At 43.8% G+C, this 14,294-nt stretch overlaps 1 protein-coding gene across 2 annotated transcripts in view; it reads right to left on the bottom strand.

Moving 5' to 3' along the window:
* The window catches only part of vps13b (vacuolar protein sorting 13 homolog B), a 339,886-nt gene that overhangs the window by 296,610 nt on the left and 28,982 nt on the right, over window positions 1-14,294 (bottom strand). For both annotated transcript variants that reach the window (XM_079164264.1, XM_079164265.1), the window contains exons 7-12: window positions 13,515-13,689; window positions 8,392-8,666; window positions 5,182-5,277; window positions 3,578-3,700; window positions 2,872-3,009; window positions 613-700 (exon numbers count right to left, since the gene is read on the bottom strand). In XM_079164264.1, the coding sequence (XP_079020390.1) occupies window positions 613-700; window positions 2,872-3,009; window positions 3,578-3,700; window positions 5,182-5,277; window positions 8,392-8,666; window positions 13,515-13,689 (895 nt within the window). The remainder of the gene's footprint in view (window positions 1-612; window positions 701-2,871; window positions 3,010-3,577; window positions 3,701-5,181; window positions 5,278-8,391; window positions 8,667-13,514; window positions 13,690-14,294) is intronic.

The following is a 14,294-nucleotide window of genomic DNA, read 5'->3' as shown; positions in this document are numbered from 1 at the left end:
CTCGCGCGGAGACGTTTGTGGGCCAAATATAGCATTTCAAATTGAAGGGGCAGCGCTTTATCTCCTAATGGGAACTTCAGATCTTTCAGACCTGAATAAACATTCTTGAGTGCTGCGGCTGAGGAATGAGGAATCCTGCCCGTCTTCGAGCTTCTGCCAGGAAGAGTGACACCTAATTAGCCAAGAGGAACCTATTCACTTTCTCAAGAGCTTACAGGTAAAGAGACGGGGGGGTGAACGGTGTTTCAACAAGCAGCGGGGAGAAAGAAACTCAAATATGTGTCAGTGCAGACTAAACACTTCTGACAGTTGCCCTCCAGGTAAGTTTGGGGTGAGAGCGAGGACAGGAAGGGTCAAGGACCAGGTGGCTGGGACTCAAACAAGACAAGCTCTTTCTTCAGGTCTCCAGGGGGCTTGTTCGACAGAGAGGAGAGGAGAGGAGAGGAAAGAAAAAAGAAGAGAAGAGAAGAAAAGCGAGAAAGAAATACAATATGGATAGGAAGAAAGAGAGCGCAAGGCAGAGAAAAGGAGAACATGACAGACATAAAGAAAAACAGAAGAGGTGGCAAGGTGAGCAAACAGGTCTGTGAGGAGGAATGAATTAGACAGTACCTTTGGCGCTGCTGTTCTCCATTGTGTAGAGATAATCCATGTAGAAAGCACCGAAGCGCTGCATGCCTGCTATCTCCGTATAGCTCTCCTGTCAAACAAAAGTGGAGTTAGGTAAACATGGCAGTAAAGGAGCAAACAAGCTGATAGCATTTAAGAGTGGCAGTGACTGGGGTCACGGTGGATACGGCCAAGGGGGTCAAATCAGAGATAAAAAAAGAGTAATTGAGGGGTTGATCGCATTTTTTTTTTTTTTAACTTGCTAACAATAACATGAATATCTGGAACTCTTGACAAAGGCTTGAAACATAAGGAGATACTTGATCATGGTGAAAGTACAACCCATCAACTTTTTCAATCAACTCCTAAGAGCAGAACTTGTGATAGCGAGTAGACTCAACTATATTTCATTATTCTTCATTTATAATTGTAAATGTTTTACATATCACGTCTGGCCTGTGTTGAGCAATAAAGCTATTTATAAATGGAAGTGAAAGTTTCATTCGATTGGTGCTTGGCTGAATGCCACTGGAAAGACGTAACTTATCTCGTAAAAGATGATAGTTTCAACATGACATTGTGAAATGTTATTTGGAAATATTCATCAAGATAGCAAAGGTTCAGCTTTGAAAAGCATCAATGTAATGCAGACTGTATCTGAAAGCAATACATTTTGGAGAAAGATTATTAAAGCACTTTGTAACCGTCAGTTACCTAACACTAAAGATAGTGTGTAACCACCATTCCATACAGCAGTTTATTACAGGGCTAAAACACTCTGCGGGTCATTTAGAGTTTTCATTAACATAGGCCTGCATGTCTTTGGACTACGGCTTTATTTAGGACCATTATTAACAAATAACCCCTAAATATAGATAAAAGAACGTTTGTTCTACCTAAGTGTATTGTTTTACCGTAACTGCAGGTTAAGAGCCGTTGACCCTGTGCTATAGACAATATGAGAAAGTTATACTTCTACTGCACATCAAACCACTGGTAAACAGAGAGAATGAGAGGGGCCCCTCTCGCCTACACATTTTAACACCCCCACCCCAGACTCACTCACTAGCTCTCCAAACAGAGGTTTCAATAGAGCCTTATCAGTCAGGCGGGTTAATGAGTAATATTTATTAGGGGACCTCTAATGGCTCTGGCATGCTTTTGGATCAAAGCCATTGGCTGGTTTCAAAACCGCTAATGAATTAACACGAAAACCCTTTGACTCTTTAAGACTTTCAAGTGTGGCTAGATGGATGGATGGATGTCCAAACAATTGCTTCATTTGAGGGTCATGAACATTTCTGCAGCAGAGTCAACACTTCAGCTGGGATGGCGGATGAAGGGAGCTGGTGGTTATCAGGAATAATGGCTTTAACACTACTGCTGAGATAGCAGGGCACATTCCTCCACTGCAGCCAGCAGCAGGGTGGCTGACAAGAGGTAATCTAAGTGCCAGTCATTTCAATCACAATGATTTATTGCAAGGAGGAATTACTGAGAGTTAAACAAAAAAAAAGAGAAATACTATATTACCACTAAATATGATAATAGCTATAATTCCAGCGTTTCCTGTGAACGCTTGAAGAGAGACTGGATGCAATGATCTCAGATTAGTGTTTATTGACCCAGTTGTCAATAACTGTGTGAGCAAAGTTAGCCATACCCACACTAACATGTGTTAGGAAACACGTGTTTGACCCGTTGTGTTTCTGAAAATAAAGAAACAGATGTCTTAATAAAGAGGTTTTTGCATCATTCTTGTGAACGTTTTGTTCTCTAAACAGCTTGAGATGTTTAGTGAGGACTGTGTCGATGGCAGGTGCTGTTGGAGTAAACAGCATCAGTGAGTCAATCGCGTTTAATGCACTTTTGTGTATTGCTGTTGGTTGAACAGCTGTGAGCTGCGTGTTGAGTTGGTTCTTGGCCTGGTTAACCGACTGCTTCATTTTTGCCATATGCCGTAGTCTCAGCTATCGGTTCCTTGGGTGTCCTTTGAAGCCTTAGTGGTTAGTCTGCTTGAGTGTGAAATGCTACATTTTTAGCAACACATTACAAAGACATAGGCAGATTGTTAATGTATCCTAGCAACGCACACTGCCAGCACCGGGCGTAGTTAAGTCTAGGCTTAGTTAGGTTGGTGAAACCCAGAAAAAGTCCATTCTACAGATTGGTCTTAACAAAGACCGACTGAACAGTAATGACCAGGCTTAGTAAAGACCAGCTGGTGCCACCCCGCTCCAGAGTCAAAATGTTCTCTTTGACCTTGTGATTAGCGGTATCCAGGATGAACTCCGCCCGGACTCCGTTGTTCTCTGGACTGCGGTAGTCAAAGAGAGAGTTGGTAAGGTAGGTCATTCCTTTGCTGCTCAGGCTGTCCCCACAGCTGAAGAACACTGCATCCTGCGGAGACAGAGAGACGAGACAAGGAGAGGAATAAAAAGGAAAGTTTAAGATTATTTTAGATGACACAAACATACAACTTAGCCCCAACTACAGAAAAGAAGATCTTATCCAGAAGTATTTCAAACTATTTCATATGAATACTTTACTGTCCCTTATCAAATGCAATCGACCAAGCTGTAGGTGACCCACAAATGAAAAAATACTTCAGAAAAACAACCATTAGTTAACATATAGTTGATGAAATACATTGATTTTTATTGAGCCCAGAAGCATTGCACTGCACATGAGCGGATGGTGAGACTGCAGCTGACACAGTGGTGTATCTGGCAAACACAGAGCATTACGGTGAATTACAGAGAGCCAGCTGGGTCTCTTCCATAAACAAACCAGACCACATCTCTACCTCCTTCTGAAAGCTCTGGGGAGCAATAGAGGCTGCGGGGAGGCCGTTTGGGTGAAACTCATCTCTGTTCTGGGCTTTTAAATGATCTTTCTTTATCCCTCTCACTCAAGTTTTCCGCTTTTTGTTTTCATTTTTCCTTGAGGTTTTTCATGCTGTCTTTACCTCTTCGCGTCGGTTCATGTTTTCGTCAAAATCGCGTACTCCCATGATGCCTTTCAGGCAGAGTGCCCGGCAACCCACAAAGCCAATCTGACAATCGAAGAAGGGCTCCCCCATCATCAGCACCTGGAATAAAAAGCAGAGGAAGAAACTTGAAGCAGCTTTTATACTCCAGATTTATCCACCTGGACATAAACAACAATGTGGAAACTGGATAAACTCTGGGGCACTTTTCCTCCAGTAAGGAAAATAAGGAATACAACGACCTGTACAGTTAGTAATAATAATAATAATAATAATAATAAGTTAAAACTACACAGAAGGCGACAGTGTTAGCTTCAGAATCCTTCCCCAGGGTGTAAAATGTCTTAAATCAGTCAACAGAAGCCCAGTAAAACCAGAACTGTGCAATAATTCACAGAAAATAATTTAACCTTTTTAACCTTTTACATCACAGTAAAACATAACATTTGAAAATAATGGCAGTTTGGGACGCAATTTATTGTAAATACATCACAAACGAGGTTCTCCACCATGACCGGCTTGAGGCTAAGTTGGTTTGCGTGCTGCTGAGGTTGTGGGCTCATTTCATTATGATAAAAAAGAGCAGGGGTCAGACAGCTTCCATTTTCTCTTGAGGGTGGAGTGTGAGTGTGTGGTAGGAGTCTAGCAGCACCTGTAACCAGTAAAGGTTTGCTCGTCTCTCCCTCACCGTGCCTCTGCTTCACCCAGCAGACAACTTAACAGAGAGCAATCCAATAAAACTTTACGTTTCACCACACAATAATTACAAGGCCTAGTTTTCCCTGTTTTACTAGCCACCCCTTTGCCTTTCAACGCTCTCACTTTTGGTCCCAGTTCAGACTGCTCTCTCACTCTTCCAGCAAAAGCATAAATTACAGAAATTGGAATTGGAAATCTCTCCGAATTTCTCACATCTGGTAGAGAGTTTAGGAGCAGAAAACTCCTTTCCTGCTCCAACCAGGTAATCAGAGAAAAAGGTTTTTTAAATATTTTCTACGCCGAGGGGGAAACGCGGAAATGATCAGAGTTGGACCCGACTCAGACACGGATTCCTCTGTGTTCACAACAGGCCACGGATTAGTGACCTGGAGAGGCTTTATAAAACTACTTAGGAAGGGAGTTAAGAGGAACCAAGGAGACACTAATAATAATAATGGAGGGTCAAAAGGGAAGGATAGGGGATCTGCATTTGTCTGTCCAGGTTTGGCCATGATATGACAATTGATAGAGGGCAGATTATCACCAGAAAAATCTGCTTTAGTTGAAAAAAATGAATGGTTGGGCCTGATGTTTTTTGGAATAATAATATTCCTCCTCATAATATTGGTTATAATCCAGACATGAACAATGTGATTGAAAATCTATATCGGATACATTTTCACATTTGCCTCAATATCAATAAATGTAACAATAAACAGAATTTTTTTTTTTCATACTCTACTGGACTGTGATTAGTTGGTTAAAGTAGCTTCTCTTTGTATATTTTGGAATTTTGACAATTTATCAATAACAAATTGCACAGTGAATAAATCAGCTGCTATTACAATCTTCACATTTCATTAAGCTGTAGCATCTTACTGTACCTCAATCGTGATCCCCTCTTGCTCCAGGCAGAGCACCTCTCTGGACTTGACCTTCTGAGGACTGTAGTAGCTGCTCTCTGACTGGGTCTCAGTCAGCTGGGACAAAGGACAGAGAGGCAGATACCATTAAATATTCTTCAGAAAGATGAAATAAATGCATTATTTAGCAGTCAAAGACATTTTGCCTTTGAGTTGATCACAGCAGAACAAAAAAAGCATAAAATCTAAACAGCTTTGATTGAATCTGTGAAAAAAGAAATGAAATGCTTCAACAAGGTGTCATAAAAAAATCAAAGATAGTAAACTTTGAGAACTGAAGCCTTTCCAATGGTTACGTTCGTGTTACCGTTAAGGCTTTGTCACATACAAAAAAGTAGATATTTAAAAACTATTAAAACAAATCAACACAAAATAAAAGGCTGTTCAGTATAAGAGGCACCTCCAAATATTGAGAGACGACAAGGGAACGTTCAGCTTTGTTTGACAGAATAAGTACCGGTTTTGGAAAAAATACGGATCTCAGAGAAATTCAACACTAAAATTGGAACCCATACAGTATGTCTCATTGTGTGTGTGTGTGTGTGTGTGTGTGTGTGTGTGTGTGTGTGTGTGTGTGTGTGTGTGTGTGTGTGTGTGTGTGCGTGCGTGTGTGTGTGTGTGCGTGTGTGTGTGTGTGTGTGCGCTTGTGTACCCGCAATCCACTGCTGAAATAGATACATGATCTGAAAAATAAACAAAAGTTATGCGTGTCTTTGGATGTGAGGGGGCGACGAGGCCCCCGAAAATAATGCTTAAAACCAGAAACAATAACATCCAAACAATGACGGATGACGTTTCTCTTAGATCAGAGGCTGGATGCCAGCCTTGGGACGTTTGAACCGTTTTCTTTTTCCTAGTCTGGACCCCAGCCAGAGGCATTCATCAAACCACATGACAGTCGCTCCTCCCTGACTCTAGGGGAGGCCCGCTCAGCATTATTGGGGATGACAATCAGAACATGACTAAAGCACTCGGGATACCGTGGGTTGAACTGATAATGTACAGTGATTGAAAGCATTGAGAGCATTCATTCTGTGTGTATAGACAGAGTGGAGGCAAGAGAGAGACGAGCTGAAAGGAGACGGCTACAGAGCTGTGATGCTTTCGAGGTCAGCCTAAAGAAATGTGGGTGTAGAGCAGAGCTGTGCAGGCCCAAGTCCGTTCAACTTTTAGCACAGGAAGCAGGTGCAGTGCAAGGAGCAGCTGTGCCTTATTATCCCCAATGATGGAGCAGACTCTCTCACCCTCGCTCCCTTTCCCTGGTTAGATTCCGACGGTTTAATCACGTGCGGGGACCGCTCCACCCCCCCCCCCCCAGGTCCCTGGGAGCAGTGGTGAGCAGGGAGGTTGAATGATCTGACTAAAGTTTAGCTCTCTCTGACGACACCAGCGCATCGTAGCACCGACACTGACGAGCTGCCGGTCAGACAGATGCAAACAGGATGACTGTTTGTCCAATAGGAACAACGGCGGGGCATTTCTGGCTGTACCCCGGCCTGAAACAACACAGCAGACACAGGAGCATCGGAACACAGAGCTACTGCTGCCACTGCCGTCCCTGCTACCTCTCCTTTATTACACCTTGGCCTCATTCAAAGGCTTCGGTAGTCCAACACAAATCAAATTATTCTTTATGAGGCATCTTGGAAATGTTATGACCTTAGATGAGACTGTCGAGGACAGGGGCTATATCTTCAAGTCCATTTCTCAGAAATGTCACACGGTAGAGAAGTTGGAAGCAGACTCTGGGAACGCTTGCTGTTGTTGTTGAAATAAACGAAAATACCAAAACAAAAAAGGAATGGCGTGAGGTCTGGCGTGCGATGAGTTTGGCAGGTGTGCAGAACGTGAAAGAGCGGAACAAATGGTAAGCGCTGAGCTAGTCATTGTGTTAAAATCATTCAATGATCCTGCCAGTTTCTCTGATCAAACAGATCTTGGGGAGTAATGGGTCAGCAATCTAAAAATACCTCTCTGATTTCATGTCCATATCAACCGCAGGTTCAGGCAGTGGCTGCTCAAAGACGTGAAATTCCTCCAACTAAATACTTCCTTGTAGGAAAGAGACGAGAACGTTTCAGCTGTCTGCAATTACTCCAGACGAGAGGCAATTAATTGATTAAAAGAACTCAAACAATACAGGAACAATTTAAACGTTATTAGAAAAGCACCATGGTCTGTTTGGCCTGAGACATACCGCGCACACACACACACACACACACACACACACACACACACACACACACACACACACACACACACACACACACACACACACACACACACACACACACACACACACACACACACACACACACACACACACACACACACACACACACACACACACACACACACACGATCCGAAGTGCCTGAACCTGAGGGGAAACGCAGATGAATTCAAACTATTCTGAGTGAGCAGGCAGGATTAAAGTTTGGGATCCATTTCTGAATAGTCATCACACCACGTATGATGTTTAAAACATTAACGTGACCCGAGACGTCAGTTAGCGGTTACACTACCCTCCCCTTATACCACACACCGAGACAAAGAGGACTGTGACTTCCTGAAGATCAAGCCCCTCTTTGAGACTCAAACTGAAAATCACCACAAAATATAAGCCGCAGCGACGGGGTGGGAAGAGGGAGTATAATAATGGCGGCCAGGGAAATAAAAACAACAACTGTAATTGTTAACACAACGATATCTTAAACCAGGAAATTCTACATCAACATTAAATATCATTATATGCAGAATTTCCTGACTTACCATGAAAGCCCCCTACACAAATTGGGTCTACGTTTCGTGTAGTACACATTGAAGGCACTTACATTTTTATCTTTACAATAAATCCATGCGCTTATGTTTTTTTTACATGAAAATGTATTTTTGTTGCCACTGTATATATATTAGTTTATCTAAAATAAATTGTATTATTTTAAAAGTACAGCTTAATGTTAAATCACATTCCTACCACATGGCATCACTGGCAATGTGATGCAGAATACTTAACTTTTAAAACTGTAGAAAATATTATAGTATTTATTTCATTTCATTTTGATATTTGACATTGAGTCAATGTACGCTGGCCTGCATTGTAACCCGTGATCTGGTAATGGAATCTTTGATGATGAAGCACATCTTTTTCTTTTTTTAATCAGCTGATTTACCTTGAAGGTAACAGAGGCTTTGGTGCAGTAGAAGCCGATAGAGACGATGGGGTCTTTGGGTGTGTGTTGCTGTGGGTTGGTTGGGATGCCTCCTGCCTCTCTCTGCTCGTAGAGGCCTTCCTCATATCCCTCCTCTTCGCCTACGATATCTGGGACGAAGGACCATGCCCAGGACATCCAACCCTGGTCTCCGTCTTCAGGACCCCCAGACTGCATGTAGAGGTCTTGGCTGGAGTACTGGCTAGCCCCCTGGGTTTCCATATCCACATCCATCCCTGAAGGGGAAAGAAGGCATATTTAGTTCAAATGCAAAGATATGCAGATGATTTTACTGTAAACTACTTTAAATAGTGTCAGGGTTAGTATCTGCAGGTCTACTTTTACTCCTATAAGGAGTCCGTTCAAGATTCTTCAGCTGAATATTCAGACACTTCCAAACCTACAAAGAACTGGTTCACACAAAGTAGACTTAATATAAATGCATAATCATCCAATTACTCCAACAGATAGGTCAATTGAAAGAGGCAGGTTGTGAGAACAAACTGGCCAAACAGAGAGAAAACTGTTTATAATGGAAGTGTTTGTGCCCAATGCAGCATGCTAAATTAATTTGTCCATGCCCTCGGGGTGGTTTAATACAAGCAAGATGTTTCAGCTGTCAACTGAGCACACAAAAACAGCAGAGACCAAGGCAGTTTCACAGCAGTGCTGCCAATGCTCCAGCATGCAGGTGTGTGCATGAGGAGGAAGCCCCGTTCCAATGGAGGCCAGAGGGCACCGTCTGTCAGCCAGCATCCTGACAGAGGAGAGCCTTGACTGAGCCCGCTGGATCACCGTGGTCAGGGCCGTCTGAGCTGGGCCCAGCAGCACAGGCTGCATCCACAAAGACTGCATGCACCAGAGGGGGGGTTTGGTCACATGTTTGTTTAGCGGCCAACAGACTGAAATGGAGGCCACGAGGGAGGCCGAGTAGCAACGAGCCATCGGCGCAATCCGGGCTTGGCGAGTACAGGTGAAGGCTAGGAAGGGTCAACTGTGACTGTGTGGCGACACATATACGGAAAGCACCTGGGGGTTGACTGGAGCACCGGCTACTGTGAAGCACAGGCCTCACACCGGGGGGGGAGGTAAGGTAGATGATGGTGGGAGACTGAGTCTGAGTGGGGACTGCCTGGACAGACGAATGGTCTAAATATGGGACAAAGTCTGGACGAAAGGGATACTAGAATAACTAAAGGGTTGAATATAAATAAAAGACTCAACAGGCAGGCCCTTCGGCTGGACAGAATTTTGGCCTCTCTCTAAGCAAACTATTTGAGGGGTTCACAGGTTCCCCAAGCCACCATGCACCGACTCCGACCACCGAAATCATCTCATCGCGTCTGTTTCCATGCACGTCGGAAGAGAGAGGAAGCTGATGTCAATATGCAAGAATGTGTAATCCCGTTCCTCGCGGCCTCACGTCCTCGGTGAGAAAACAGTAATTGTCCGTGAGGTCACAGCTCAGGAATCCCAGAGGCTAAGGCGGTGAAAATTATGACATATTTTAATTAAATCTTTCACTTTGCGAATTGGCAGTTGGAAATCCCATGTTATGGCTTTTTATCTCCCTTCCTTCTCCCCCCTAAATCCCCCTGCTGGATTTTATCTCTCATTTCCCCCCTTTTTGTTTTCCCTCCGTGGAAGCCTTTGAGGTGTCAGTTCAACAAGTTAAGCTCTTTCGCTTCACGTCACAGCCTGACGAGGCCTACGTTCGAATAGCGAGGCAATCAAAATAAAAGCACAATTACCAATCAAGTGATCAAAAAAGAGCGGCTTAAGGAGACTTTGAAGTATTAATCCGAAGGAGGGGAGTGAAAAAATTCCCAGAGAGCGATGTGGGTTGGCCAAAACGTATGCACCATGACACACAGGATCGCCGTGACAGCGATCACAGCCAGACTGGAATCTTTCTCGTGGACATGTCCACAAGCAGAGCTCAGAAGCGCTGTGTAATGGGATGTGTCAGGGTCATGGTTGGTTTCCATGAGCCCAAGGCCTCCGGGCAGCGGTGTATGTCTGAGCTAGCGAGTGGCGGCTAGGAGTGGGCGTGTAAGTGAGTGAGCAGCTGAGTGACATTGAGACGGTGGGAGGGGAGGAGTGAGAGCAGGCAGTGCCCACACAGGCCAGTAGATGTCCCTCCATGTTTATAGAGGGAGAGGTGGACCGCTTACCTGACCACTGAGTAAAGGCTGCTCTGCTCGCCGCCTTTCCAGTCGCAGCTTATCCGATATATTAGATCTGTCTGTTCACCACTTCATCACAGGTAATATGTTGCACGCTCACTGCGGCCCACTGGCCTACCTACTTTAATATAAAAGAATGGAACACATATCGAACATGTGTGTTGCATACGGTTTCAATTTAACACCACTAGCGTCACATTAACATCAAAATGTTTTAAAACCCGTTCAAGCGGTCGTGGCAGCACAATATAAAAACGCTCTTCGAGACGGAAAAGCCGTTTCATCCATGCGCTTCCATTGACTTCTACACTCAACGTCTTCACACCGATATTAAAAAGTGGGAAGATGATTAAAAAGGGGCCCCGTCACGTCGCTGGGGTTACATAAAGGGAGCCGCATGAGGTTCATAATGGGCAGATAGTCTGTGGCCTCTGGCTGATACATTTGTGATGCTCCATTACATTCGATGGGCCTCTAAGGACTCTGAGGCTCTCCCACAGAGCTAAAAACTTACTTTCATACGCCATTGGAGAACCACACAAACACTCATACACATATATGTTATACAGAGAGACACACACATTTCCACAATTCTTCACATACTTGTTGAAACTGTACAGCTTTCGGTGCCGTGACCAGCTGGTTCGAGCATGTTAGTCATCTGTGTTTCCAACCACTAACATTTTTTACAGTGTTTCACAGACTTCATTGAATTTCAGATGGCGGGAAAAGCTAGCCGTCTGATCTTGACTGAAAAGGGCTGCTTTGGTTAGTGACACACAAGTGTCCCGCACCGTTCACCTATTAGGGCTATTCATTAATGAGACATTGGCTCTTACCTAAAAGGGAAGGAATCAAACAAACAACTTGCAGCCACGGTGAATCATGGGCACATAAACACATTACAAGGCTTTTTCCACTTTGTTAATTGGCAAAAAGAAAAAAACACCTTCACATGGGGGAACATTAATATTAAGCGTAAGCAAGAGTAAGAAAAATAAAAACACAAACAGACAAACACACACACACACAGACAGACAGAAGGCACTGGAGTCAGATTATACAGCAAAGTCTGACCACAAACAGCCTATGGGAAATCAAGTGAATGTGATAAAGTACTATGTATGATACCGGCATCATGTTCCAGCAATCATGTGACAATCATTGTTTCCTACAAGCTGCAACACACTAAAAATAAATATGCATGTAAGCCAAGTCAGTAACTGTAAGCGTCAACATACATGAAAGTTGTAGAACTCAGAACCTATCAATGGGGAAGTTTGTCTGTGGTGGTTAAGAGAAATACATTATATGTTCTTTATTACAAACAATAAATCATCTGAGCTGTAATTCTGATACTTTTATTAAAAGAATTCAGTTTTTATTCCTTAAATCTGAAATGAATACACTGAAACCATATGTTCCTGCAGCAACACCTCCCAACAAACACACACCCACCTACTACAGTGCACACACACACACACCCACCTACTACAGTGCACACACACACACACACACACACACACACACACACACACACACACACACACACACACACACACACACACACACACACACACACCCCCCCCTTCAGCTTCTTCACTCTGTCGATTACTTCCAGCATAACAAGATCTGGGGGCGCTCAGGTTCCAAGAGCTGGTCCCCTCTTGTATATTTTTGTGATGGGATACTAATTCATTCTCAGAGGCTCCGCATAGCAGTAGCATGACACCGACTCTTACATCTGGCATTGGACACTGAACTGGAAGCTGCGCCAACTAGCAGTAAAAGTTCCAGGCCAAGAGGCAGGGAGCGAGTCGGAGGGAGTGAGCGAATGGGCTGTGTTGTGCTGGGCTGCCTGCCTGCCCTCTGCCCACCACTTCCCCTGCACCATAATTCGCTCCTGGTGCTACAGAGGCTGATCTAGCCCAGTGGGACCTGGGACCTGATACTGTTCTATTTGGCTAAGATGAGGATGAACAGTCGGGGGGGGACATGAGATGGGCGTTTCGGGACTGAGGTAAGTATATAGTCTATGTGTGATATTGTGCGAGTCTGTATGTGGTGCACCAGAAACTGACTGCATGAGTGTGTTTTGCTCAGCTCCTGGATGTCTGGGGGGGGTGATTTCTAACGGTGCTCCCATCAGAGAACCAGAGATGGGCCTGTGTTTGACTCGTCCCTGTGTCTTCCCGTCATCCTCCTCTTCCCTGCCTCCATCCACATGGAGGGGATCAGGCCTGACGACAACGGTCTGTGTTGAGTTACACGCTTCAGCTTTTGTTTGTGGAAAAAGCAGGAGGAGCGCAACAGCACGGTCAAAGTGATGTTAAATGTCCCGTTTAGGAACAGCAGCAGCGCATTGGTCAGACATAGCCCTCTGAAGAGAACGAGGCAACGTGCAAATGAAAACGCTGTCAGAGGAAAAGCTTCAAAGCATTGTGCACGGTCGGATGGCTCATTAACCACTTCCGAGCTTTCAACCACATTTTGTCTGCGAAATATGACTGCTACGGGAACTACACTGACACACTCGCTACATCCCTTTGAGACCTCAATATATCATTTAGAAATGTATTTTGAAAGAGCCCAAAAAATGTTGCTTTGCTGTGTAGGTTGTTTGCTTGGTTCATAACTGTACAGCTACAGCACAGCAGTATCAGCAAAAAGGAGGGCCCTCAGTCATAAAAATACCATCTTGTAGGTGAAATAAAGAGCAGAAATTAATTGACCTAATTGACCTAACGTAATGTACTTCATCATCATCTGCTAGTCATCAAGTGGCAAATTTAAAAAAAAACTTGGCTCAGAACTTTTAAAAACATTTCAGATTATTTAAAGCAACCCAGAGTTTTTTTTATTTCAGATAACAATAAAAAAATGTTTTTAAAAACTCACCAGGTAAAATTGCTCCAGCCTCCCTGACATGAACACTGCCCTCTTCCCCCTCGCCCTCTTTGTGTCCTCCGAGCTCCCCGTAGTAGAGGGCAATAATCAGCTCTAAAATGCGGATAAACATGGGCAGCTGCTGATCAGTAATGGACAACTTCAGGCTCTCCACCATTGTCTGGATCTGAGGAAACATGGAGAAGATGAAATTGTAAGTGACGTTACTGTTTAAATTATACGTTTAGATGATTATAAACACATGCTTAATGTGAACAGGAATGCTTAATAAAAAAAGGGTAGAGCTTCCCCAGGCCCTGTAGGAGCTGGTGTGGATCCCCCTCTGGCTAACTGAGAGTTGCATGTGGAGGATGTAATTTCTGCTCCTGGTAAACAAAGTGATAATCGACAGCTACAAACCACAAAGTATGGCCTGAATGCAAGTAAAAGTACTGTATAGAGTAACAAGAAGGAAGTACATACATCCCATAATATTAAAACAATGTCAGGGTAAAAGAGGTCAGGTCCAAATGGAAACATGATACATGAAATGTGTGTATTTACTGGAAAACTTTTGGAGTTTGTATTATACATTTTGTACTATACAGTCTTGATACATTTTAATAACAGAAGACACTGGAATACAGTCAAACGTGGACTTACCAATGCTATTGCTTAACATGCTGTAAAAGAACTACTCTAGATGTATGGTTCTGTTGACAGGACACCATGAAAACCACAAAGCTGGTTACTGTACCGACTACGTGTAGATGGGAATGAGTCACAATTGCT

This window comes from Pholis gunnellus, assembly GCF_910591455.1.
Source record: "Pholis gunnellus genome assembly, chromosome: 8".
In the NCBI taxonomy this organism is placed as follows: Eukaryota; Metazoa; Chordata; class Actinopteri; order Perciformes; family Pholidae; genus Pholis; species Pholis gunnellus.
This window is presented reverse-complemented; position numbering and strand designations above follow the sequence as displayed.